Raw genomic sequence first — 25,035 nt, 5'->3', positions numbered from 1 at the left:
GGGTTAAATAATTTCAGAATCTGAGTTTTCACTTTGTAAATAAACATTAACAGCAGCCATAGATCTGTTACCTGCAGAGACGTCTGATGGGCTCTCCACTGGCTGAATATTCTGTACAAGTTCTCCTTGTGTTTCTGTGTCTAGATTTTCATCTCTGTGACCTGTTAGTTCTAATAGAGAATACATTTTTTTTTTGTAAAATGGATATGAAAATTTTTATTGCAACTATAAAAAGGCATCTTAAAATGTTAAGAACAAAAACAAATAATCTGTTACTTGTTGCGTTTAAAATATTTACATATATAAATTGATATACTGAACAGCGAGAGGAGGTCTAAGCCTCCAGAGTATTGTACAGCTGAATAGCACTCTAATTCCCTATAACAAATGAGAAGAAGACAGAGTCCTATCTAACGGGTGACACTGGGTAAAATAAAATATAACTTTTATTAGGACTTATTAAAATGAATGGTAAGACAATACATTTAAAAACTACAAGAACTGTATTAACTTAATTCCTGGACAGGTGAATCGCTATACCAGATGAGGGTATAAAAGACAGCAGAGGCTGAAAATTGTAGGTTGGTAATAAATATCCAAGTATACACAGAGTGCACTGGTCAGCTGACCTATTTTTACATATTTATCTTAATGGAAATGGAGCCCCAAAGTGGGTATCTATACTAAAAAGTAGGTTTATCTCAATCCTATGATACTTCTAATGAATGGTATACCTACAGATAGGATATAGTGTATATATCAATTGTCCACAGACGTTAGAATAAATAAGTATCTTTTAATACTATCTTGGTGTTGAGAGGTGATTTATGATATATTGAGGTATATCATATACTCCTATTAGAATATAAGTATCTTAGTAAGAAATGTTGTGATTCACTTTATCAACAATGTGGCTGTTGATATTAGTGGTATCAAATTATACTCTTACCATGGTATTATCACAATAACTATATCAAAAACTGATTCATTTAAATCACAGTAATATTTTCTTACTAAATCATGTCATTATCCCACTCGGTATGTAGCGTGAAAATAATGAAATTGTCTATATGTGATTAATACTCAGTTTTTTATAGAGCCTTGGAGTTAGAAATATAGTTGCAATAATAGCTATGTATCTTAAGATTGCCCTATAGGGAACCTAAGGTTAATACCACTTCCTATATATGATTCTGTGATTCTGTGAAACTAATAAGTTACTAGGATTGACATAGATTGTCATTAAATAACTCCTTAGAGGCAACCAAGTACCAATAAAATTGGATTTAATCCATATTTTAAGTTAAAGACCAGTAGTATTTGCTAGGATAATTATCGTTTTTAGGATAAATCAACTTGATACAATAATTTGCTTATCTAGCTCCACTTGAAAATCGATATCTAGCAGCATTTACTAGAATAGCTGTCTTGGTAAATTGATATACTGTATAATTGGTTTAACATTAATCCCTCTTGGCCCTTTAAATGTGTATTTATTATTTTTGTTGAGTATAAAAGTAGTTTATGATCAGACAGCTCATTAGATCACACATGACGAGTTAACTGTAAATTTACTCTGTGTCAGTCACGTCAGTAGTGTATGTGCATGTCCTGAGTGAGATATTTATTAGTACATAGCGTTACCTGAGCTCTCATTTCCTGGAATCTCATTAGTCCTTAGTACTTGGTGAGTCTCCATCATGACGTCCTTGTAAAGCTCCTTGTGTCCCTCTATATACTCCCACTCCTCCATAGAGAAATACACGGCAACATCATCACACTTTATAGGCACCTGAAACACACACAACTCATTCAGGCCCTGATATTTTAAAACTCTCTGCTCAGGTGAGATATTCTAAAATTGTCCTCCAGCGCTGCGAGATCCCTAGTGAAATTTTCAAAAGTCAGATTTGGCTTTACTTCTCCAAGGGGCGTTCCCTGCATATCTGTATGTAAAGGAGAGACAAATCCAGTGTAATATAGCACTGCATGATGTGACAGTTCTGCTGCATTTACACTTTGTGCTTTCTATATTATATAACTTTACACTTCAGATTAAACGTTATTATATTTAAACTTTGCACTTTCTATTTTGTATTTTATTTTGTATACAGCAGTGTAGTAAGGATTGTGATTTTACAAATTATTATTATAGAGCAGACTTCACAGAGGCCTTCCATAGAAAGTAAAGAAGCTATATGGATACAAAATTTCACATGGAAGAGAGAAGGTAACTGGAAAACCCCTGGGGCTGATATAAAGGCTCTGAGTGCATAAAATATATATATACACACATTATATATATATATATATATATATATATATATATCCAAGCTGGTATAGCACTCACAGAAACTTAGTATATATATATATATATATATATATATATATATATATATATATCAAAGCGGTAAAAAACAGAGAGAAACACTGGGGAACAATATCGTGTCCTCAATGTCAAGGTATATGTGGGTTAAATAAATATATATAGTTTAATCAGATATTTTAAGGCTATACAATACAATTATATTTATTCAGCTCTGAACTGGTCAGCAGAAAGGACTCATTTCTGTCAGACAAACTGGTTTCAGACAGGTTTGGTTCTCCCCCACTTTCTCAATTGCACAGGAGACTCATAGAGATTACTTTGAAGAAGACATTCCTGGCTAAAATGGGAACAATAGAACATTTGGTTTAATTAAAATGTAACACAGTTTCAGAAACCATCTGTGTGATTGCCTGGGAACCAATGTTAAAAGACAGCATTCTGATACCTAGAACAGGATACATGCCCATATATGGGTTTCCCCCGATGGAGATGCCGATCCGTCTGAAGAGATGTGAAAAATGCGAGCATTTTTCAAAAGGGACTGATAATGGGCACAGATTTGTTGAGTGGCTCATGCTGTGTGGCTACTAATACTGGAATATACAAGATGTTAAACATACGTCTGGGGTTAGGATAACATAGAAAAAGCACATGACTTACATGTTTCCAACAACTGTATTTAGATTTCAAATAAAATATACTAGGAAAATAAATACAAGATACTGCATAGAAGTGGATGTGTATGTATATATATCTATATATGTAAATGTGTGTATATGTGTATTGTATATATACATGCATATTTTGAAAGCATGAATATCTTAGCCTCTGTGTGTTTAAGAACATGAATAGATGTTTATGGACCTGAAGAGAAGTTATTATTAACATTTATTTTTATTTCAGATCTACATAGACAGGATTCATGTATTCAGGAAGAAATACACAGAAATGTAACATGCTATATCTGAATGAATGCAGTATATCAGGAGTTTTAAATACTACCAATCTGGAAATATAAAAATAGGCTGTTATTTCTATAGAAATGCCAGGATACAGATACAATTATAATGCATTTTAAGCTAATAATTAGCAGTATTAAATTGCCTTAATATAATAAAATGTTAATAATATAAAACATGACGTTTCATATCAAAACGATCAGGAAATTGATCTGATGCTGCTTGACCTATAATTAATATTGGGAGAGATTAATACAAGAAATTATGGCAGTTATTAAATAGTTTAAAGAAATATTTCACTGTCTAAAAATGTTGGTTAAATGAATTTGTATGTATTGTCATGCTGCATTGTTTTTGTTTTGTCTGCATGACTGCTGCCACCTAAGGGCCAGAACCAGTATGGCAGTTAAAAGATTTGACTGTTTAAAGGATGCGTTTCCATAACAACAATGTATACTAAACCAATTATCCAATGACAAGGGACAAGCAAAAAGGGCGTGAACGAAACAGGTTATCAATGATTACATATAATGGGAGTAGTGAATGCACAAGGGACAGTTGTCTGTAACTTGCTGAAACTAGTGATCTGATTTTGGCTGCGATATACCTGGGAACATTTCACTAAGCAAGGAGCTCAAAACTTAACCTTGATTTATGCAAAAACCTTCCTTCGAAAGAGATGACCTAAAGACCGCTGCGAATTGGTTCAAAATTGGTGAAGTATATTGTTCTAATTTTCAAAACTTGAAACAAAAAGGGAACTGGTGAGAGCATAGTCAATTTGTATTTAATAGATTTAGAGAACAGTCTGCATTTTTACTAGTATTCAGCCTGTGTATGGTTAAACAAATTTTTGCTACTAAATTGTTTATCTATGCAAATATATAATAATAATTCAGAAGTGTATATTGTATTTTAAATTGGTAGTCACAGCCTATATATTGTTTAAAGCTGTATCTGATTGGCTAAGTAACTCATCTGTGTAAGTTCTGATATCGTAAGTTAATTTTGTATTAGGATAAATTGCAGTTAAATAGCAGAATATATATATTACCCTATTGATTATAAGCACTGTTGCTTGGATGTTAAAGGCTATTTATAAATACGGTTGGTTTTAAAGATACAGTTTTCTGGGCTTTGTAAGAAGGATAGCATATCTTAAGAGTTGGTTTTAACGCGTATAAATTTATTTCATATTCCTTTTATTACAAATATATTTCAAAAATGTTCATGGATATTAACTAAATAAAAGAATTCAGATATTTACATTAATTGTATGGTTTCTAGTAGATGCATGGTGATTAAGGGTTTCTATTTTTAAGGAAAATTATTATTTGTATTGTGTTATAACCCTGCCATAAGCTGATATATTATTTGGAGAGCACTACTAAGATTTTCATAAATATACTGACATAATATATGGAGCCATTGCATGAGATTTATTCATATTCATAATATTTGATATAATATATTTGTAGTAAATAGAAATTATTATAAAATATTTTTTTTTTCATATTTCGATATTAATATTTTGAAGATATAATTTTTGAAAAAGTTGAAATATTAATTTTCATATTTCGAGATCGATATTAATATCTTGAAATATTATTAAAGATTAATTTTTGAAAGATTAATAAAAATATTAATTTTTCATAGTTCAAAATTAATCAAAAATATTAATTTTTCATATTTTCAAAGTTAATCAAAAATATAAAATTTTCACATTTCGAAATATTAATTTTTCATATTTCAAAATTAATACTATTTTTTTTTTAAATATAATTTTTTTTCTCTCTCTTTTTATTGGTAAAAAATTGTATTAGCGTTTTAATTTAACTGAATACTAAACCAATATAATAATGTCTGTAGCCAGAAGTGACTCATTTAATTCTATACATAGCGATGAAAATGGTCCCATTACCATACCTATTACTAAAGGTCAGGTCCTTAAGAAAGATATCTTAAGTTACATTAAAGGGAAGTTAAATATTGCGGGTGAATTAAATGATTTTATGGATATGCTTGAAACTAGGGCTAAAGCTATTAACGTTAACAATAATATGTGGAATGAAGAGAATTAATTCTTCCAGGAATTATTAATGATTAATCAATGCAAGACTCCCAAAAAGCGAGACAAACCAATACTAAAATCTTGGCCCCTTTTAATATGCATTATTGACGAAATGTCGTTTTGTGTCATAGACAAACGATTGCAAATACAGGAGCTAGAAAATAGTATTCGTTCCTCACGCAGACGCGAAGAGGATTTAAAAATAGCCAAAAATAAAATGGATGAATTTGCCCAAAACCTAACCACCTTAGATAAGCATAATATAGACTTACTCGCACAGATACAAGATTTAAATAAACAGCTTGCGCAAAGCCAGAGAGAATTAAGCGATTTAAAAAGGTCATATCGCCATAATGAAAACCCTTATATTAACAGTGAGAATAATGCAGATAATGCTAACTCCTTTAGCGAACGCGTCAGGGACGAGGTACAGAAATATATGGAACAGTATAGACAAATGACCCCTAATGGGTCAGAAATAGATTTCCCAAATAGGCAGTCACCTCATGATATAAATCCAGAGGACTGCTGTAACGCAGCTGGTGAGGGGGAGGGAAACTAACAGAGAATTCCAAAATAATTCTAATAAAATATATGATTCCCATAAAATAATCACCTTCTTACAACGTGCAGTACCTATATTCTCCAATAAGGGAACAACATCTGTAATTGATCATTTAGAAGCTTTTGAAAATGCTTTAGCTATAACGAATGTTACAAGTGAGAAATTGAAAATTGAATTTCTGCCTTGGGTATTTGACAGTAAACATCACAAATTCTTTGCTTCACTAAAGGATATGAATATTCATTCCTGGAATGGGGTAAAACGACAATGCAGAAAAGAATTCGGGCAATATCGCTCCAAAACTGCCGCGAAAATAGCGGTATATGGCTTAAAATGTCATGCGAATCAGAGTCCAATCGAATTCCTTTCTGTATTGAAAAATGCGTACAGTATGGCTGAAGATAATAATCTGTGAAGATAATCCGAGATTTGATGGCTCAGAATATGTAAATTTATTTTTTGAAGCACTGCCTACACCCATCAAAATGAACTTAGCTAGAGATTTTGATGAGGACTGCTCATTGGAATGGCTGATCAAAGAGAGTACAAAATTATACTCTATTCAGCAGTCCAGTGAACAGGGGGTGAAAAAGGAGTCGAAACCCAAAATTGTAGCAGAAACTAGGGTGTCACCTAACCCCCTCAATTTGGAGTCTAAAAAGAGAACTTATGCGGAGGTGGCCAGTCAAAACAGGCCATCTCCACAGAGGTTTAACTCTGCCCCCTCCCCTACACAGGTTGAGGCGCAGGGAGACTATAACCAAAGTGGGGGACATAATCAGGTGAATAATTACTCACAAAGAGAATACTCACCAAATAATTGGTATCTGCGCAAGGGTAGATACAATAGACGGCGAAGATATTCTCAGGGTAACCAGACACCCCAGGTATATAATGCTCCCCAAAGTACTAATACTGAGCAAGCTGAACCCCAGGGGCAACCACGCCAGAATAGAAATAGCAGCCCTGATTCTGAGGGAACCCAAGGGTCCAGGAATCATTATCATGGGGCACCAAGAGATAGGCCCAGGGGTAGAGGTAACTTGTACAATCAGGTAGATATGCTGTTTACCCAGTTAAATCGGTTGAGTGAACAATTCGCTAATATGAGTAAACCTTCTACGGCTCAACAACCGAACAATACTTTTTTAGGGGTACAGCCAGTGGTCAGCAGTGGACCACAGGCACAGTCATAAATACTGCAATATCACCTGAAGGGGAGGGGAGAGATATACAAAATGTAGTAATAAATATCAATGATGCTAATCATGTTCTCTCCCCACAGACCGAAAACTGACAATTTAGCTGTGATGACAGGCAACCTCATCCGGGAAAAATTAACAAACCTCTTCCTTTGCAGCACTCTCTTAACATTATCTCCACAGATGCAGTACGCAAGAATCCAGCCGGTCCTGTCATAGAGGAGACTGGTAGGTATGAAGTTTCTTCTGCATCGGAAAACACGGCGAATTCAGGTAACACGTGGCGAAGCCCACAAATGTATGATAACGCCAACTTTATGTGTGAAATGGTAGAAACTGCAGGAAGATATTATGTATTAGTTGAGCTGCAAGATTCAGTCTCCAACCCTGTCATGGGATTAATTGACACTGGGTCACAGGCAACTATCTTATCCCACAGGTACTACACACAGCTAAATGAGCTAACACCCCACAAACCTAAAATAAAAGAATTTGACGGTTCTCTAATAGGTGTTGGGGGTGACTCCCTAAAAGTCTACGGTACTGCCTGGTTAAAATTTAAATTGGGGAACAGGGTCATAAGACACCCTGTGATTATAGTGGATCTACCAACTGATCGTTTAATTATTGGTAGTGATCTCCTGAAGCGATTAAGCACCATAATTGATTGCATAAATAATGTAATTTGGTCACAAGTTAAACGGCCTATCAATTATGAAAAATCTGGTATCTCTCGCACCCGACATAGCTGTCACGTGGTGGAAGAAAAACCAGATGCTATGGAGATTCATTTCAGGAATAACTCTGTACCTGAAATCACTATTCTACAAATAAATGATCAGACTCCTTTTAGTGGCTCTGATGGTAATACTTTTAAAATATCGCCTGGAAAGATAGCGAATATTTCCCTAGATGGCGATGTATTAACCATATCACTCCACAAGGGGGATCATAAAATCCCTAAGGGGGGAGGCCACGCTCAATACCTCACAGGGATTGAGAGAGTTAAAGAGGATCTATTTATCCCTATACAAGTACATGACCTTGGTACAACAAAATATGCCAAGTTGAGTTTAAAACAGGAAGCTAGCTATATAAGCAAAGGTTTATTAGCGCAGATAGCTGAACCTAAAGTGATTAAATATCTTTCTCCCCAAGACCACTGTGTCCACAATCTGGATAACAGGTCTGAAAGCTATAACATCACAGCTAAGTGCTTATTATCTATCTCTATTGGTAATAAGTGAGTGAAGCACCTGTTTTTCGTTTTAAATACTCCCCATAATCAAATATACATTGGCAATGATATCTTACATAGATATGCCATACAAATAGATTTGATTAATTCTTGCCTCTGGAGCAGGTTAAAGGGGGACCCTGAAGTATTTCAGGATGAAAATGCAGCCCTGAAATCAAACCAGCAATTGCCATATGCTGTGAATATGCAGGTATCTAGCGACGTTATAATTCCTGCTGGGGCTGATAAATTTCTTTTACCCTTACAGGTAAAGAGAGGTCAGAAATTAAAAACTTCTAAAACACTGATTTGCCTCTCCCATAGAATACAAAATCTGGGTGTCACAGTGACCTACACTCCTATGGTGAATATTGGAACGGTTCCAATACATATTGTTGCACATAACATGACCCCACAGGATATAACATTATCCAAGGGAACTACCATAGGATATGCACTGGAATCAAGTTATTACACTTTTGGATTCCAGAATAATGTAATTGGGCTAATACCTGAAGGATACTTAACTGAAGAACAATTAATAGAACAATCCTTTGTATCTATGCCAGAGGGTCTATTTAATATTCAGTCAATTTATCCCTTCAGCTCAGAGGAAGGCATCTGTAAAATTGAGGAAGCCTCTCTAGTGTTTGATCAGCCATCAAACAGCAAGATTACCCCAATACCCAGAGTCATGGGAGCAATGTAAACTATAACCAAGTGGATCTCACCTCTAGGTTGGAAGAAGCCTATGAAATAGGACAGCCTGAAATCTTTCCAGGATTTCAGCAAATAGTCGAAGAGCAAATATCCTTAGCTAATGGCTGTTCCAGTGATGATGAACGCCAACAGCTGCGAGAACTCCTGATGGAGTACAAGGATATTTTTGCTAAGGATTCTTATGACTGTGGTACTACAGACTTGCACATTGCAAGGATACAAACAGATCCCGATGCACCACCTGTATTTGTCAAACAATACAGACTTCCCTTAGCCTCATATGATTCTCTTGCAAAAATCATAAGGAATTTGGAAGAAAGAGGTATTATCAGGCAGGTGCACAGCTATTATAATAATCCTATTCTAGGTGTCCTTAAGCCCAATGGACAATGGCGTTTGTGTGCTGATTTAAGACCGCTAAACAAACGAGTGTACATGTCTGGTTGGCCTGTACCATACATTGACCAGTGCCTTGAACAAATGCAGGGATCCAAAATATTCACTGCCATTGATTGTGCACAGGGATATTGGACCATAAAGGTACATGAAGAAGACCAATATAAGCTGGCATTCTCTTTCCAAAAGGTCCAATATGCATTTCAAAGACTTCCTTTTGGATACATAAATTCTGGACATGAATTTGCTGTATTCATGCATAAGGCTATGCCTGATGCACTGGAAAGGGGGACCTTATCTTATGTTGATGATGTTTTAATCAAAAGCACAGACTTTGAAAAACACATCACAGAGCTTAAACACGTCCTCAGCCAACTTAAGAGGGCAGGTGTCAAATTATCCCTACAAAAAGCTCAATGGTGCCGCACTCATGTAAACTTCTTGGGACATGAAGTTACCTCTGAAGGATTAAATCCCCAGAAGAAAAAGGTGGAAGCTATAGTGAATTCTAAAAACCCAACTAACTTAAAGGAATTGAGATCATTCCTGGGTATGACAAATTATTCTCGCAAATTCATTGATAATTATGCGGAATTAGCTAAACCACTACTACTTCTAAAGAAAGATGTGAAATGGCACTGGAGTGAGTCTCAAGAGAGCCATCAGAGAGCTGAAGAGAAAACTCACTCAAGCACCTTGCTTAGCGTACCCTGAAGGTGGTAAACCTTTCTTCTTAGAGACAGGTTACACAGATATAAGCATGAGTGCTGTTTTATACCAAAAGCATGATAATTTGAACAAAGCCATTGCTTATGCGAGCAAAAATCTATCCCCAGTAGAAATAAAGTTTGACGATTGCGAAAAAGCCCTCTTATCTACTGTATGGGCTCTACAAAATTTCCGCAGCTATATACAGGGCGAGAAAATTATTGTAGAAACGGCCCACCAGCCTTTGCTATATTTGCAAAGTGAAAGAATAAGAGATTGGAATTTGTCAAATAGCCGCATAACAGCGTGGACTCTTTCCTTACAAGGCTGGCCATTAGAAATTCGCTACAAGCAGAATAAAAAGAATCCAGTCGCACAGGGGCTTGCTGAGCTCCACGACTGTACTGCTAGAGATCCAGGGGAAGAATTATCAGAAGATGATTTTCTGGAGGAACAATTGCTTTCCCCATATAAAATGTACAATGAGGACCTGATCACTAGTCAAAAAGAAGACCCCATTGTAGGCATCTTCTATAAACACATAGAAGATCCTGAAAGCAACCCCATCTCAAAAGATGATTGTATTGGCAAAGAAGATCTTAGAATCTTAATAAAATCTAGATCACAATTCTAGTTACAGGATGGTTTGTTAATTAGAACCTCCAAAACTGGCATCCAGCAGTGGGTAGTACCCACCAAGTTCAGAGGTCTAATGCTTCAACATGCCCATGATGCTCCCACATCTGGTCATCATGGTGCCAAACTCACGTATGAAATATTACGTGATTACGCTTTTTGGCCACACATGTTGAAAAATGTTCAAACCTACTGTCAAGGGTGTTTAATATGCCCACAGTTCCAACCCACTGCACCAACGCATAGAGCACCATTGCAGAAAAGGGGGATGATAATGCCATGGTCAGATATACAAATTGATTTTATTGGTCCGGTAACAAGGTCATCAAGAGGTAACAAGTACATGTTAACAATGACATGCCTGTTCACTAAATGGGTAGAGTGCATTAGTGCACCTAACAACAGTGCTGAAACATGTGCAGCGTTGCTCATCAACCATGTGTTTTCCAGATTTGGTTTGCCCCAAAGAATCGAATCAGATCGGGGAACCCACTTCACTAGCGAAGTGATGACCAAAATGTGGAAAATACTAGGGGTTAAAAGAAAGCTCCATAATGATTATAGAGCTGCCTCAAGTGGTGGTGTAGAGCGTTACAACCAGTCCATTGTTAGTGAGTGAAACGGGTAAAGACTGGGATGTAAAACTACCTCTAGTCTTAATGGCATTAAGAGCAACTCCAAGTAGTGCTACCAAGATGTCACCTTTTGAACTGATGACTGGTAGAAGAATGGTTCTACCTCAGCATCTGCTGTACCGTACATCAGACCAAAACTTGATAAACGCTGCCAATACACATCAATATGTGGAGAACTTAAGAAAAACATCTGCAATATGCCTTTGCATTTGCTCAAAGGAATTTAGAAAGAGCCGCAACTGCCACTAAAACCTATTATGATCTCAAAACATCCAAAAAGGAATATGAAATAAATGATAAAGTTTATCTTTATAACTTTGGAAGAGATCAGGTTAGGGAGAAGAAATTTCTTCCCTCATGGAAAGGTCCTTTTGTCATTACTGACAAAATATCTCCAGTGGCCTATAAAATACGGATCCCCAAAAATTTAAGTTTCATAGACAAATGGGTCCACATCAATCAATTGCGGGCGTGTCATCCCAGATCCCAACTACGAGTCATAGAGGGAGAATAAAGTGTCATATCCCCAAATGCACTAAAGACATACTGTAGTTTAAAGATGCCTAGCTGATAAACATGAAGGCTCAAAATTGACAGACTATCTACATAGAAGACTGTCTATGGTGTGTACGGTCAACATCCTCACCAAATACCATTGACTTTAAGCCAATTTAAATACATGTGTCCTACATCTATTTAAAATTGGAAGGGGGATTTATGTCAAGGTATATGTGGGGTAAATAAATATATATATTTTAATCATATATTTTAAGGCTATACAATACAATTATATTTATTCAGCTCTGAACTGGTCAGCAGAAAGGACTCATTTCTGTCAGACAAACTGGTTTCAGACAGGTTTGGTTCTCCCCCACTTTCTCAATTGCACAGGAGACTCATGCGGCTAGATTTAGAGTTTTGTCGGTAACGACCCGCGTAGCTAACGCTGGCTTTTTTCTGGCCGCACCTTTTAAATAACTCTGGTATTGAGAGTCCACAGAATGGCTGCGTTAGGCTCCAAAAAAGGAGCGTAGAGCATATTTAACGCAACTTCAACTCTCGATACCAGAGTTGCTTACGGACGCGGCCAGCTTAAAAAACGTGCTCATGCACGATTCCCCCATAGGAAACAATGGGGCTGTTTGAGCTGAAAAAAAACCTAACACCTGCAAAAAAAGCTGCGTTCAGCTCCTAACGCAGCCCCATTGTTTGCTATGGGGAAACACTTCCTACGTCTGCACCTAACACTCTAACATGTACCCGAGTCTAAACACCCCTAACCTTACACTTATTAACCCCTATTCTGCCGCCCCCGCTATCACTGACCCCTGCATATTATTATTAACCCCTAATCTGCCGCTCCGTAAACCGCCGCTACTTACATTATCCCTATGTACCCCTAATATGCTGTCCCTAACACCGCCGACCCCTATATTATATTTATTAACCCCTAATCTGCCCCCCACAACGTCGCCTCCACCTGCCTACACTTATTAACCCCTAATCTGCCGACCGGACAGCACCGCTATTATAATAAAGTTATTAACCCCTAATCCGCCTCACTAACCCTATAATAAATAGTATTAACCCCTAATCTGCCCTCCCTAACATCGCCGACACCTAACTTCAAACATTAACCCCTAATCTGCCGACTGGAGCTCACCGCTATTCTAATAAATGTATTAACCCCTAAAGCTAAGTCTAACCCTAAAATTAATTAACTCTTATTAAATAAATTATTCCTATTTAAAGCTAAATACTTACCTGTAAAATAAATCCTAATATAGCTACAATATAAATTATAATTATATTATAGCTATTTTAGGATTAATATTTATTTTACAGGTAACTTTGTAATTTTTTTAACCAGGTACAATAGCTATTAAATAGTTAAGAACTATTTAATAGCTAAAATAGTTAAAATAATTACAAAATTACCTGTAAAATAAATCCTAACCTAAGTTACAATTAAACCTAACACTACACTATCAATAAATTAATTAAATAAAATACCTACAATTACCTACAATTAAACCTAACACTACACTATCAATAAATTAAATACAATATCTACAAATAAATACAATGAAATAAACTAACTAAAGTACAAAAAATAAAAAAGAACTAAGTTACAAAAAATAAAAAAATATTTACAAACATCAGAAAAATATTACAACAATTTTAAACTAATTACACCTACTCTAAGCCCCCTAATAAAATAACAAAGACCCCCAAAATAAAAAAATGCCCTACCCTATTCTAAATAACTAAAGTTCAAAGCTCTTTTACCTTACCAGCCCTGAACAGGGCCCTTTGCGGGGCATGCCCCAAAGAATTCAGCTCTTTTGCCTGTAAAAAAAAAAACATACAATACCCCCCCTCAACATTACAACCCACCACCCACATACCCCTAATCTAACCCAAACCCCCCTTAAATAAACCTAACACTAAGCCCCTGAAGATCTTCCCACCTTGTCTTCACCATGCCAGGTATCACCGATCGTTCCAGGCTCCGAAATCTTCATCTAAGCCCAAGCGGGGTCTAGACATCCATCATCCGACGGCTGAAGAAGTCCAGAAGAGGCTCCAAAGTCTTCATCCTATCCGGGAAGAAGAGTAGATCCGGACCGGCAACCATCTTCTTCCAAGCGGCATCTTCTATCTTCATCCGATGAGGACCGGGTCCATCTTGAAGACCTCCACCGCGGACCCATCTTCTTCTTCCGACGTCTTCCCGACGAATGACTGTTCCTTTAAAGGGACGTCATCCAAGATGGCGTCCCTCGAATTCCGATTGGCTGATAGGATTCTATCAGCCAATCGGAATTAAGGTAGGAAAATTCTGATTGGCTGATGGAATCAGCCAATCAGAATCAAGTTCAATCCGATTGGCTGATTCAATTAGCCAATCAGATTTAGCTCGCATTCTATTGGCTGTTCCGATCAGCCAATAGAATGCGAGCTCAATCTGATTGGCTGATCGGATCAGCCAATCGGATTGAACTTGATTCTGATTGGCTGATTCCATCAGCCAATCAGAATTTTCCTACCTTAATTCCGATTGGCTGATAGAATCCTATCAGCCAATCGGAATTCTAGGGACACCATCTTGGATGACGTCCCTTAAAGAGCTATAATGTAGGTGGCGGCTCTTTGCGGTCGGCAGATTAGGGGTTAATTATTGTAGGTTGCTGGTGGCGACGTTGTGGGGGGCAGGTTAGGGGTTAATAAATATAATATAGGGGTCGGCGGTGTTAGGGGCAGCAGATTAGGGGTACATAAGTATAACGTAGGTGGCGGTCGGCAGATTAGGGGTTAAAAAAATTTAATCGAGTGGCGGCGATGTGGGGGGACCTCGGTTTAGGGGTGCATAGGTAGTTTATGGGTGTTAGTGTACTTTAGAGCACAGTAGTTAAGAGCTTTATAAACCGGCGTTAGCCCAGAAAGCTCTTAACTACTGACTTTTTTCTGCGGCTGGAGTTTTGTCGTTAGAATTCTAACGCTCACTTCAGCCACGACTCTAAATACCGGAGTTAGAAAGATCCCATTGAAAAGATAGGATACGCAATTGACGTAAGGGGATCTGCGGTATGGAAAAGTCGCGGCTGAAAAGTGAGCGTTAGACCCTTTCCTGACTGACTCCAAATACCAGCGGTAGCCTAAAACCAGCGTTAGGAGCCTCTAACGCTGGTTTTCACGGCTACCGCCAAACTCTAAATCTAGGCCATAGAGATTACTTTGAAGGAGACATTCCTGGCTAAAATGGGAACAATAGAACATTTGGTTTAATTAAAATGTAACACAGTTTCAGAAACCATCTGTGTGATTGCCTGGGAACCAATGTTAAAAGACAGCATTCTGATACCTAGAACAGGATACATGCCCATATATGGGTTTCCTCCAATGGAGATGACGATCCGTCTGAAGAGATGTGAAAAATGCGAGCATTTTTCAAAAGGGACTGATAATGGGCACAGATTTGTTGAGTGGCTCATGCTGTGTGGCTACTAATACTGGAATATACAAGATGTTAAACATACGTCTGGGGTTAGGATAACATAGAGAAAGCACATGACTTACATGTTTCCAACAACTGTATTTAGATTTCAAATAAAATATACTAGGAAAATAAATACAAGATACTGCATAGAAGTGGATGTGTATGTGTATGTATATATATCTATATATGTATATGTGTGTATATGTGTATTGTATATATACATGCATATTTTGAAAGCATGAATATCTTAGCCTCTGTGTGTTTAAGAACATGAATAGATGTTTATGGACCTGTAGAGAAGTTATTATTAACATTTATTTTTATTTCAGATCTACATAGACAGGATTCATGTATTCAGGAAGAAATACACAGAAATGTAACATGCTATATCTGAATGAATGCAGTATATCAGGAGTTTTAAATACTACCAATCTGGAAATATAAAAATAGGCTGTTATTTCTATAGAAATGCCAGGATACTGATAAAATTATAATGCATTTTAAGCTAATAATTAGCAGTATTAAATTGCCTTAATATAATAAAATGTTAATAATATAAAACATGACGTTTCATATCAAAACGATCAGGAAATTGATGTGAAGCTGCTTCACCTATAATTAATATTGGGAGAGATTAATACAAGAAATTATGGCAGTTATTAAATAGTTTAAAGAAATATTTCACTGTCTAAAAATGTTGGCTAAATGAATTTGTATGTATTGGCATGCTGCATTGTTTTTGTTTTGTCTGTATGACTGCTGCCACCTAAGGGCCAGAACCAGTATGGCAGTTAAAAGATTTGACTGTTTAAAGGATGCGTTTCCATAACAACAATGTATACTAAACCAATTATCCAATGACAAGGGACAAGCAAAAAGGGCGTGAACGAAACAGGTTATCAATGATTACATATAATGGGAGTAGTGAATGCACAAGGGACAGTTGTCTGTAACTTGCTGAAACTAGTGATCTGATTTTGGCTGCGATATACCTGGGAACATTTCACTAAGCAAGGAGCTCAAAACTTAACCTTGATTTATGCAAAAACCTTCCTTCGAAAGAGATGACCTAAAGACCGCTGCGAATTGGTTCAAAATTGGTGAAGCATATTGTTCTAATTTTCAAAACTTGAAACAAAAAGGGAACTGGTGAGAGCATAGTCAATTTGTATTTAATAGATTTAGAGAACAGTCTGCATTTTTACTAGTATTCAGCCTGTGTATGGTTAAACAAGTTTTTGCTACTAAATTGTTTATCTATGCAAATATATAATAATAATTCAGAAGTGTATATTGTATTTTAAATTGGTAGTCACAGCCTATATATTGTTTAAAGCTGTATCTGATTGGCTAAGTAACTCATCTGTGTAAGTTCTGATATCGTAAGTTAATTTTGTATTAGGATAAATTGCAGTTAAATAGCAGAATATATATATTACCCTATTGATTATAAGCACTGTTGCTTGGATGTTAAAGGCTATTTATAAATAAGGTTGGTTTTAAAGATACAGTTTTCTGGGCTTTGTAAAAAGGATAGCATATCTTAAGAGTTGGTTTTAACGCATATAAATTTATTTCATATTCCTTTTATTACAAATATATTTAAAAAATGTTCATGGATATTAACTAAATAAAAGAATTCAGATATTTACATTAATTGTATGGTTTCTAGTAGATGCATGGTGATTAAGGGTTTCTATTTTTAAGGAAAATTATTATTTGTATTGTGTTATAACCCTGCCATAAGCTGATATATTATTTGGACAGCGCTACTAAGATTTTCATAAATATACTGACACCAATAAAGCCAGGGATTTCAGCACTCAAGTTACTTGTATGAAATAACTAACAATCACTCATATTTGGATAAGTCAAAAAAGAGAAAATGTATTCTGTTCATTCTCACTCCGGTGCAAAATACACAACAGCTGGGTCCCCTAAATGAAACCTAGTACGGATTACAAACATAATATTATAATTATGTGCAAAAGATTTAAAGCATCTTACATGTTGTTGTGTAAAATAAAAAAATAAGCAAACAAAAGCTGACCAGCTTGCATATGGTTAACTCGGTATATGTAAATTACAGATATATTACTAAATTGCAACACCCCTACCAGAGGGTAGCCCTGCACTCCCACAGGAAACTGCTACCATGGAAAACAAATGGGGATCCATGCAATATAGTAGTTACGAATAAGTGGCAACACCTCTCTCAGAGGATAACCCAATTATTATTGGAAATCTGTTATCATGAGAAATATAGCTGAGGATCTATGCCAGATAAATAATACCACTATGCATGCAGACAATTATGTATAACCACTGTATACATCACGTTTATTTACGCATTATATAAAAATGAACAACTCTCCAACCAGAGGGTAGCACCAATATATATATTTAAAGGTTATCGCTACCATGGAAACAAGTGGGATCTATGTTCAAATAAATAATAAATGCGTAATTACAGCCATATATAAAGATACATATATATTTTGCAAAGTATCAATATAAACTGTTGCTCATATGTTAGAAAAATGTATCTAAATAATAACATGTCAGTTCCAATCCTGCACTGTATGCATTAGGGTGCATCGAAGTTTAAACCACTTCTTTCCGTGGGCAACTGCTTATTATTTTATCAAGTGTGAACTCGTAAGTCCATTAATACATTACAACAAGTTGCTTGTATTTAAGGAATCCTCCACATCCAGAGTCCTTAGGATAGTTTATCCGGAACCAAGACATATTTATTTCTCCATGGCTGTAAACAAACTTTATGCGGTATCCATCGAGCGAACCAAGAAGCCGGGTCTCAGCTGCAAGAAATGACATCACACGCTAACGGCCGTTTCACCCCCCACGTGACCAAGCGTCATAGGGGCTTCCTCAGGGCGTCTACATTAGCACTCCATGTGCGATCCTTTTAAGCACAGCCCATATTTTGGATTGGTGAAATATCGATAGTGTGGTTTTAGTAGCAACGATCAGGTGTCTTTTATACTTCCAGATCCATTCCATGCCACTACTAAATAAAACAGAAAACTATTTATTTGCACATTAATATTTAATTTATTAATCAATGGACAAATGGGTGCAAAAGTGGATGAGCATTAGGAACAACTATATAGATAAATTAAAATATGGATTAAAATATGCTGCAGCTATATATCCATATAATATTTAGAAGATAATGCTTAAGAGGCAACAATTTTATTTATTTTATTGTATTACTGGAAGAATATACAAAGCTACATTGTCTGGAAGAATGTACAAAGCTACATTGTACATTGTACATAGAAAAGGGGCAAAGTCTAATTTTTCATTTAATCCTCTTGGGGACAGTGTTTTCAACCTATAGATCCATGCTACTTCCTTTCTAAGTAACAAATAATCAATATCTCCTCCTCTGCCATGTAAAGAGCAGTTTTCAATCCCTATTGCCCACGGAAAGAAGTGGTTTAAACTCCGATGCACCCTAATGCATACAGTGCAGGATTGTAACTGACATGTTACTATTTAGATACATTTTGCCAACATATGAGCAACAGTTTATATTGATACTTTGCAAAATATATGTGTATATATGGCTGTAATTACGCATTTATTATTTATTTGAACATAGATCCCACTTGTTTCCATGGTAGCGATAACCTTTAAATATATATATTGGTGCTACCCTCTGGTTGGAGAGTTGTTCATTTTTATATAATGCGTAAATAAACGTGATGTATACAGTGGTTATACATAATTGTCTGTATGCATAGTGGTATTATTTATCTGGCATAGATCCTCAGCTATATTTCTCATGATAACAGATTTCCAATAATAATTGGGTTATCCTCTGAGAGAGGTGTTGCCACTTATTCGTAACTACTATATTGCATGGATCCCCATTTGTTTTCCATGGTAGCAGTTTCCTGTGGGAGTGCAGGGCTACCCTCTGGTAGGGGTGTTGCAATTTAGTAATATATCTGTAATTTACATATACCGAGTTAACCATATGCAAGCTGGCCAGCTTTTGTTTGTTTATTTTTATTATTTTACACAACAACATGTAAGATGCTTTAAATCTTTTGCACATAATTATAATATTATGTTTGTAATCCGTACAAGGTTTCATTTAGGGGACCCAGCTGTTGTGTATTTTGCACCGGAGTGAGAATGAACAGAATACATTTTCACTTTTTTGACTTATCCAAATATGAGTGATTGTTAGTTATTTCATACAAGTAACTTGAGTGCTGAAATCCCTGGCTTTATTGGGGACACGATATTGTTCCCCAGTGTTTCTCTGTTTTTTTCCGCTTTGATACATGTTTTACAGGGCCTGCACCTAACATACATTTAAATTTAATACTGATGTTGTTTCCTCTCCCCATATAATTAGTATATATATATATATATATATATATATATATATATATATATATATAATATATATATATATATACACAATGTATATCCTGCCCGGGGGGGTTTAAAAAGCAAATTCATGTATCCAGAAAGTAAAAAGCACTCACGTGGTCTTGAAAGCAAACACCTGTTTAAGAAAAGTGGCGTTTCGGGGTTGCCCCCGTCCTCAGACAAATATTGCCTGAAGACGGGGGCAACCCCCGAAACGTCACTTTCTGGATATATATATATACGCTATTTTGACTTTTGAGATAGATATATATATATATATATATATACATACATACATACAGAGAGAAGTGCACTCACAGGAACGAACAACTGGCTCAATACCATTGTTAGCCTGTTCTATGGCGATTTACCACCTGGGTGCAGATTTTTAGCCCAGTAATGCTTTTCACAGAGTAGAATTTTCCTGTAGTATATCAGTCTGATCCCGCCTATTACGGTCAGTCCAGCGCCGAAATACCAGGCATATACCGAAATATACATACATATACACACACATACATACACCTATATACACACACACACACATATATATACATATACACAGAAACATACAAAGTATGATCCTAATTTGTTACGTAACACAGAAACTTTCAAAACATACTCAGAATTTGGAAAATCACTGCTAAAGCTAAATCTAAATGTATTAAAATATAAATGAGAAAGTGCAAAGCTTAAAGTGATGGTAAATCCTAGCGTTTGTGAAACGCTAGGATTTACCAGTGGAACAAATAAAAGGGAATTAACTTTCAGTCATGAAGTATAATATACTTCATGCTGAAAGTTCCTTTATTTGTCTGAAGCTTTGCCGCACTGAGCTCCTCAGGCAACCCATGGCAGAACTCTATTTTGCTGTGAGGTGATGTTTCCACCTCTTAGTCAATAGTCGTGTGTCCAGCTGGCGCCATGCCGGATAGCTAGCATGCTATTGGCTAAGATCACCTCACAGCAAAATAGCGTTCTGCCATCGGCTGGCTGAGGTGAACGCTTCAAACAAATAAAGGAACTTTCAGCATGAAGTATTTTATACTTCATGACTGGATGTCCCCTTTATTTGTTCCACTGGTAAATGCTAGTGTTTCATAAACTCTAGGATTTACCATCACATTAAAGGGCTATGAAACCCATTTTTTTTTCCTTTCGTTATTCAGATAGAGCAGGCAATTTTAATCAACTTTCTAATTTACTCCTATTATCACATTTTCTTTGTTCTCTTGGTATCTTTATTTGAAAAAGCAGGAATCTAAGCTTAGGAGCTGACCCATTTTTGGTTTAGCACCCTGGGTAGCCCTTGCTAGTTGGTGGCTACATTTAGGAGTCAATTAGAAACTTGCTTAAAATTGCATGCTCTATCTGAATCATGAATCCCTTTAAATGCAATAATACTGAAAGGACCCAGTCTAAAGTGTAAAGCAATCTAAAATACAAAGTGTAAGTGTAACAAAACTCTCTTACCACACAGTGCTGTATTGCAATGGGTCAGTCTCTTCTACATATATATATATAAATGAAATAGATCTCACAGTGCTGAAGAGTTCTGACCTTTTTCTTTTTACTATTCAGTGAGGTCAGCCCTATAAAGTGTGAAATACAATTTCTCTCCAAGCTGGAGAAACGCTGATTATTAGATCCTTAGCACTGAGACAGGGACTTCAGATACTTAAAGGGACAGTCAACACCAGAATTTTTGTTGTTTGAAAAGATAGATAATTCCTTAATTACCCTTTCCCCAGTTTTGCATAACCAACACAGTTATAATAATACACATTTTACCTCTTTAATTACCTTGTATCTAAGCCTCTGCAGACTGCCCCCTTATTTCAGTTGTTTTGGCAGACTTGCATTTTAGCCAATCAGTGCTCACTCCTCGGTAAATTCACATGCATGAGCTCAATGTTATCTATATGAAACACATGAACCAACGCCCTTTAGTGGTGAAAAACTGTCAAAATGCATTTAGATTAGAGGCGGACTTCAAGGTGTAAGAAATTAGCTTATGAACCTCCTAGGTTTAGCTTTCAACTAAGAATACCAAGAGAACAAGGCAAAATTGGCGATATAACTAAATTGTAAAGTTGTTTAAAATGACATGCCCCATTTGAATCATGAAACATTTTTTTGGGACTTGAGTGTCCCTTTAAATAGGGTCAGCACATGTGTCCTCAATCTCTGCGTGCAGACTACAGGATCCCTGCAGAAACCCCAGTAATACCAGTAAATACAGAAAGTAGTTGCACAGGTTCCAATAAAAACTGCTTTATTCAGGGACTGGTTCTGCCAAACACTTTTACTGACAGAGCTAGGATAATGTTACTTAGAACATGCAGAGACACAGACAGCAGATAGGAAATACACACAGGGCCAGATGGGCAGTAAAGGGCATCACTGTCACATGACTCTAGTATAATGTCACATTCCACAGCTGTGCTTACCTCTCCTCTCAGCTGGTGAATTGCTGCTGTTGGGGGACAATGTTACTGAGAACATGCAGAGGATCAGACAGAAGGTAGGAAATACACACAGGGCTAAATACGTCACATGACAGTTGATATAATGTTACATTCTCCAGCAGTACTCACCTCTCCGCTGCTCTGCAGGTGAATGCTGCTGTGGGAGGGCCTCTTCTTCATAATGACATATTCCTATAAAATATATAATAGAAAATTATCAGACTATTTCCATGGATAAGCAATAAAAAGGAAAAGCGGAAAACGGATCCTTGTATAAAAGTTCAAACTTTATTAGCCAAAATAAAAACAGAATGGCAAGTGCTCACAGGAACAAAACAAAATAGGCACAGGAACTGCCATAGGAGATCTCTATTTTGTTGGTGAATAAAGTTTGAACTTTTATACAAGGATTCGTTTTCCGCTTTTCCATTTTATTGCTCATCTATTCAAGGAGTTGGGGGTATCCTTTTTTGGATCACGGATGCCGCTTGTGGAGCACGCCCACGGTGTACAGCAGTGAAGCAGGTGAATATTGACAGTCACACTTTGATACACCCCCTAGACAAGCCTCCTAGTATTTCCATGAGCGGATTGGTGGACACGAAGATTGACAGTTGCATGGACGAATGGGAGCCGACCACACCGTGAGTAATGTATGTGACGTATAGCACGCCGTAGAGGCGCAGTCACTACTCCGGAGAAAAAGAGTCTTGTTCTCTATAATGACGAGCAGCTTGGATGCACATGGTAAGAGCAGTTATATACTGCGGTCCGGTGGAGAAGGATCAGAGGTCCAGGGAGGAGGAGGGGTGAGTGTGTTTTAAAGGGACACTCAATCAAATTTAAATTTTAAATTATTCAGATAGAGCATGCCATTTTAAACAGTTTTCCAATTTACTTCCATTAACTAAATGTGCACAGTCTTTTTATATTTAAACTTTTTTAGTCACCAGCTCCTACTGAGCATGTGCAAGACTAAGTGTGTATGCATTTGTGAATGGCTGATACATGGTACGTGTATGCATTTGTAATTGGCTGATGGATGTCACATGGTACAGGGGGAGTGGAAAAAGACATAACTTTTAAAATTGTCAGAAACAAAATCTACTACTCATTTGAAGTTCAGACTAAGTGCTATTGCATTGTCTTGTTATCTTGCATTTGTTGATTATGCAAATCTACTGTGTTGACTGGTCCTTTAAGTCCTGCGTATCTGCACTGAAGTATGCCGACACAGTTGAAAGCTTACCTGTGCTAGGGTTGTTTACTTTTTAGTGAAGGGGCCCCTGGGTTGTGGTGGAGGTTGTGCAGGAGGGACCCTGAGTGTTTGAGAACCGGGGTTATGCTTGCTTATTGGTGGCTAAATGTCAGCCACCAATAAGCAAGTGCTATCCATGGTGCTGAACCTAAAATGGTGCGGTTTCTAAGCTTTACATTCCTGCTTTTAAATAAATATAGCAAGAGAACGTAGAAAAATTGATAATAGGAGTAAATTAGATAGTTGCTTAAAATTGCATGCTTTATCTTAAGCATTAAAGAAATAATGTGGGTTTAGTATCCCTTTCAAGTGAACAGTTGTGTAGAAGACACTGGGTGCTGGGGAGGTAGTTTGATGGAAGGTTATGCAGGGGATTATTGGTGCTGGGGTAGGTTTAGTAGTGGAAGGTTTTCCAGGTGACCCTGGGTGCCAGGTAGATTTTACGGTGGATAGTTGTGCAGGGGATGATGGGAAGGATTTATAGTGTAGGGGAGTACAGGGGATCCTGGGTGCTGGGGAAAGTTTTGTGGATGTAGGTTGTGCCGGTGGGTGAACTGAAGTCGGGGTTAGTGTGATGGCCTGGAAGAGCTGAAGTCTGGGTTAGTGAGATTGTTTGGGTGAGCTGATGTTTGGGTTAGTGAGATAGTCTGGATGATTTAAAGTGATGGTTAGTGAGATGGGTCTGGGTGAGTTGAAGTTAGTGTTAGTGAGATGATCTGGATGAGATGAAGTTAGGGTTAGTGGGATGGTCTGGGTAAGCTGAGGTTAGGGTTAGTGAGATGATTTGGATGAGATTAAGTTAGCGTTAGTGAGATGATCTGGGTGAGATGAAGTTAGGGTTAGTGAGATGGTCTGGGTAACATTAAGTTAGGGTTAGTGAAATATGTCTGGTGTATCAGAAGCAGTACAGTAAATAGGAGGACCAGTGTCACATGACATTACCCAGTAGCTCTCACCTCTCCGGTTAGCAGGCAGATGATGCCCAGGGCCTGACTCAGGAACTGCTCTGCCATCTGCTTCCTGTATTTGTTCATCTTGTTTATAATCAGTGACGGAGTGACGAAATAATCAGAGCTCTTCCTGTATTTATATTATGGTAAAGAGCAGATTTGTTTGTGATATTAAACAAGTTTATTTTATTTATGCATATTCTAATACTACACATGTGACCAGCTGCATGTAGAGTAATAAATATACACAGTGAGAAAATGTGACAATATTTATAAAGCATGTGTCAAATTTAATGGGAGATACATTTATTTAATAATATTTTAATAGGATCAGACAGAAGTCATGAAAAGTGATGTGGTAGTGTTTGTATAATATGATGTGTAAAAAATGATATTTATTTGAGCATACACTGATAATTAGATACAATTTATTAAAATACAGTATAATTCAATAAACATCAGTATATAAGAAAATAAAGTGAGTAAGTCCA

The 25,035-nt window shown here is 36.7% G+C and overlaps 1 protein-coding gene across 1 annotated transcript; it reads right to left on the bottom strand.

The window, feature by feature from the left end:
- Positions 1-3: 3 nt before the first annotated feature.
- LOC128657980 (gastrula zinc finger protein XlCGF66.1-like) lies at positions 4-24,758 on the bottom strand. Its single transcript, XM_053712420.1, has 4 exons — positions 24,551-24,758; positions 22,466-22,528; positions 1,645-1,792; positions 4-140 (listed from the first exon to the last, which is right to left on the bottom strand). Exons 1-4 carry the CDS (start codon positions 24,626-24,628, stop codon positions 4-6), a joined length of 426 nt encoding a protein of 141 aa, XP_053568395.1. The 5' UTR covers positions 24,629-24,758.
- Between the last annotated feature and the right edge of the window lie 277 nt (positions 24,759-25,035).

This window comes from Bombina bombina, chromosome 4 (genome assembly GCF_027579735.1).
Source record: "Bombina bombina isolate aBomBom1 chromosome 4, aBomBom1.pri, whole genome shotgun sequence".
NCBI lineage: Eukaryota > Metazoa > Chordata > Amphibia > Anura > Bombinatoridae > Bombina > Bombina bombina.
The sequence above is the reverse complement of the archived record's forward strand: the minus strand, read 5'-3'. Positions and strand labels throughout refer to the sequence as shown.

Bases quoted from the DNA above. Each gene is read 5' to 3' on its own strand.
- LOC128657980 (XM_053712420.1), bottom strand. From the start codon at position 24,628: ATGAACAAATACAGGAAGCAGATGGCAGAGCAGTTCCTGAGTCAGGCC. The intron at 1,793-22,465 runs GTGAGTACTGCT...TGTGTGTTTCAG, and splicing joins ACCTGCAGAGCAGCGGAGAG to GTGCCTATAAAGTGTGATGA. The intron at 141-1,644 runs GTAACGCTATGT...ATGAAAATCTAG, and splicing joins TCCAGGAAATGAGAGCTCAG to ACACAGAAACACAAGGAGAA.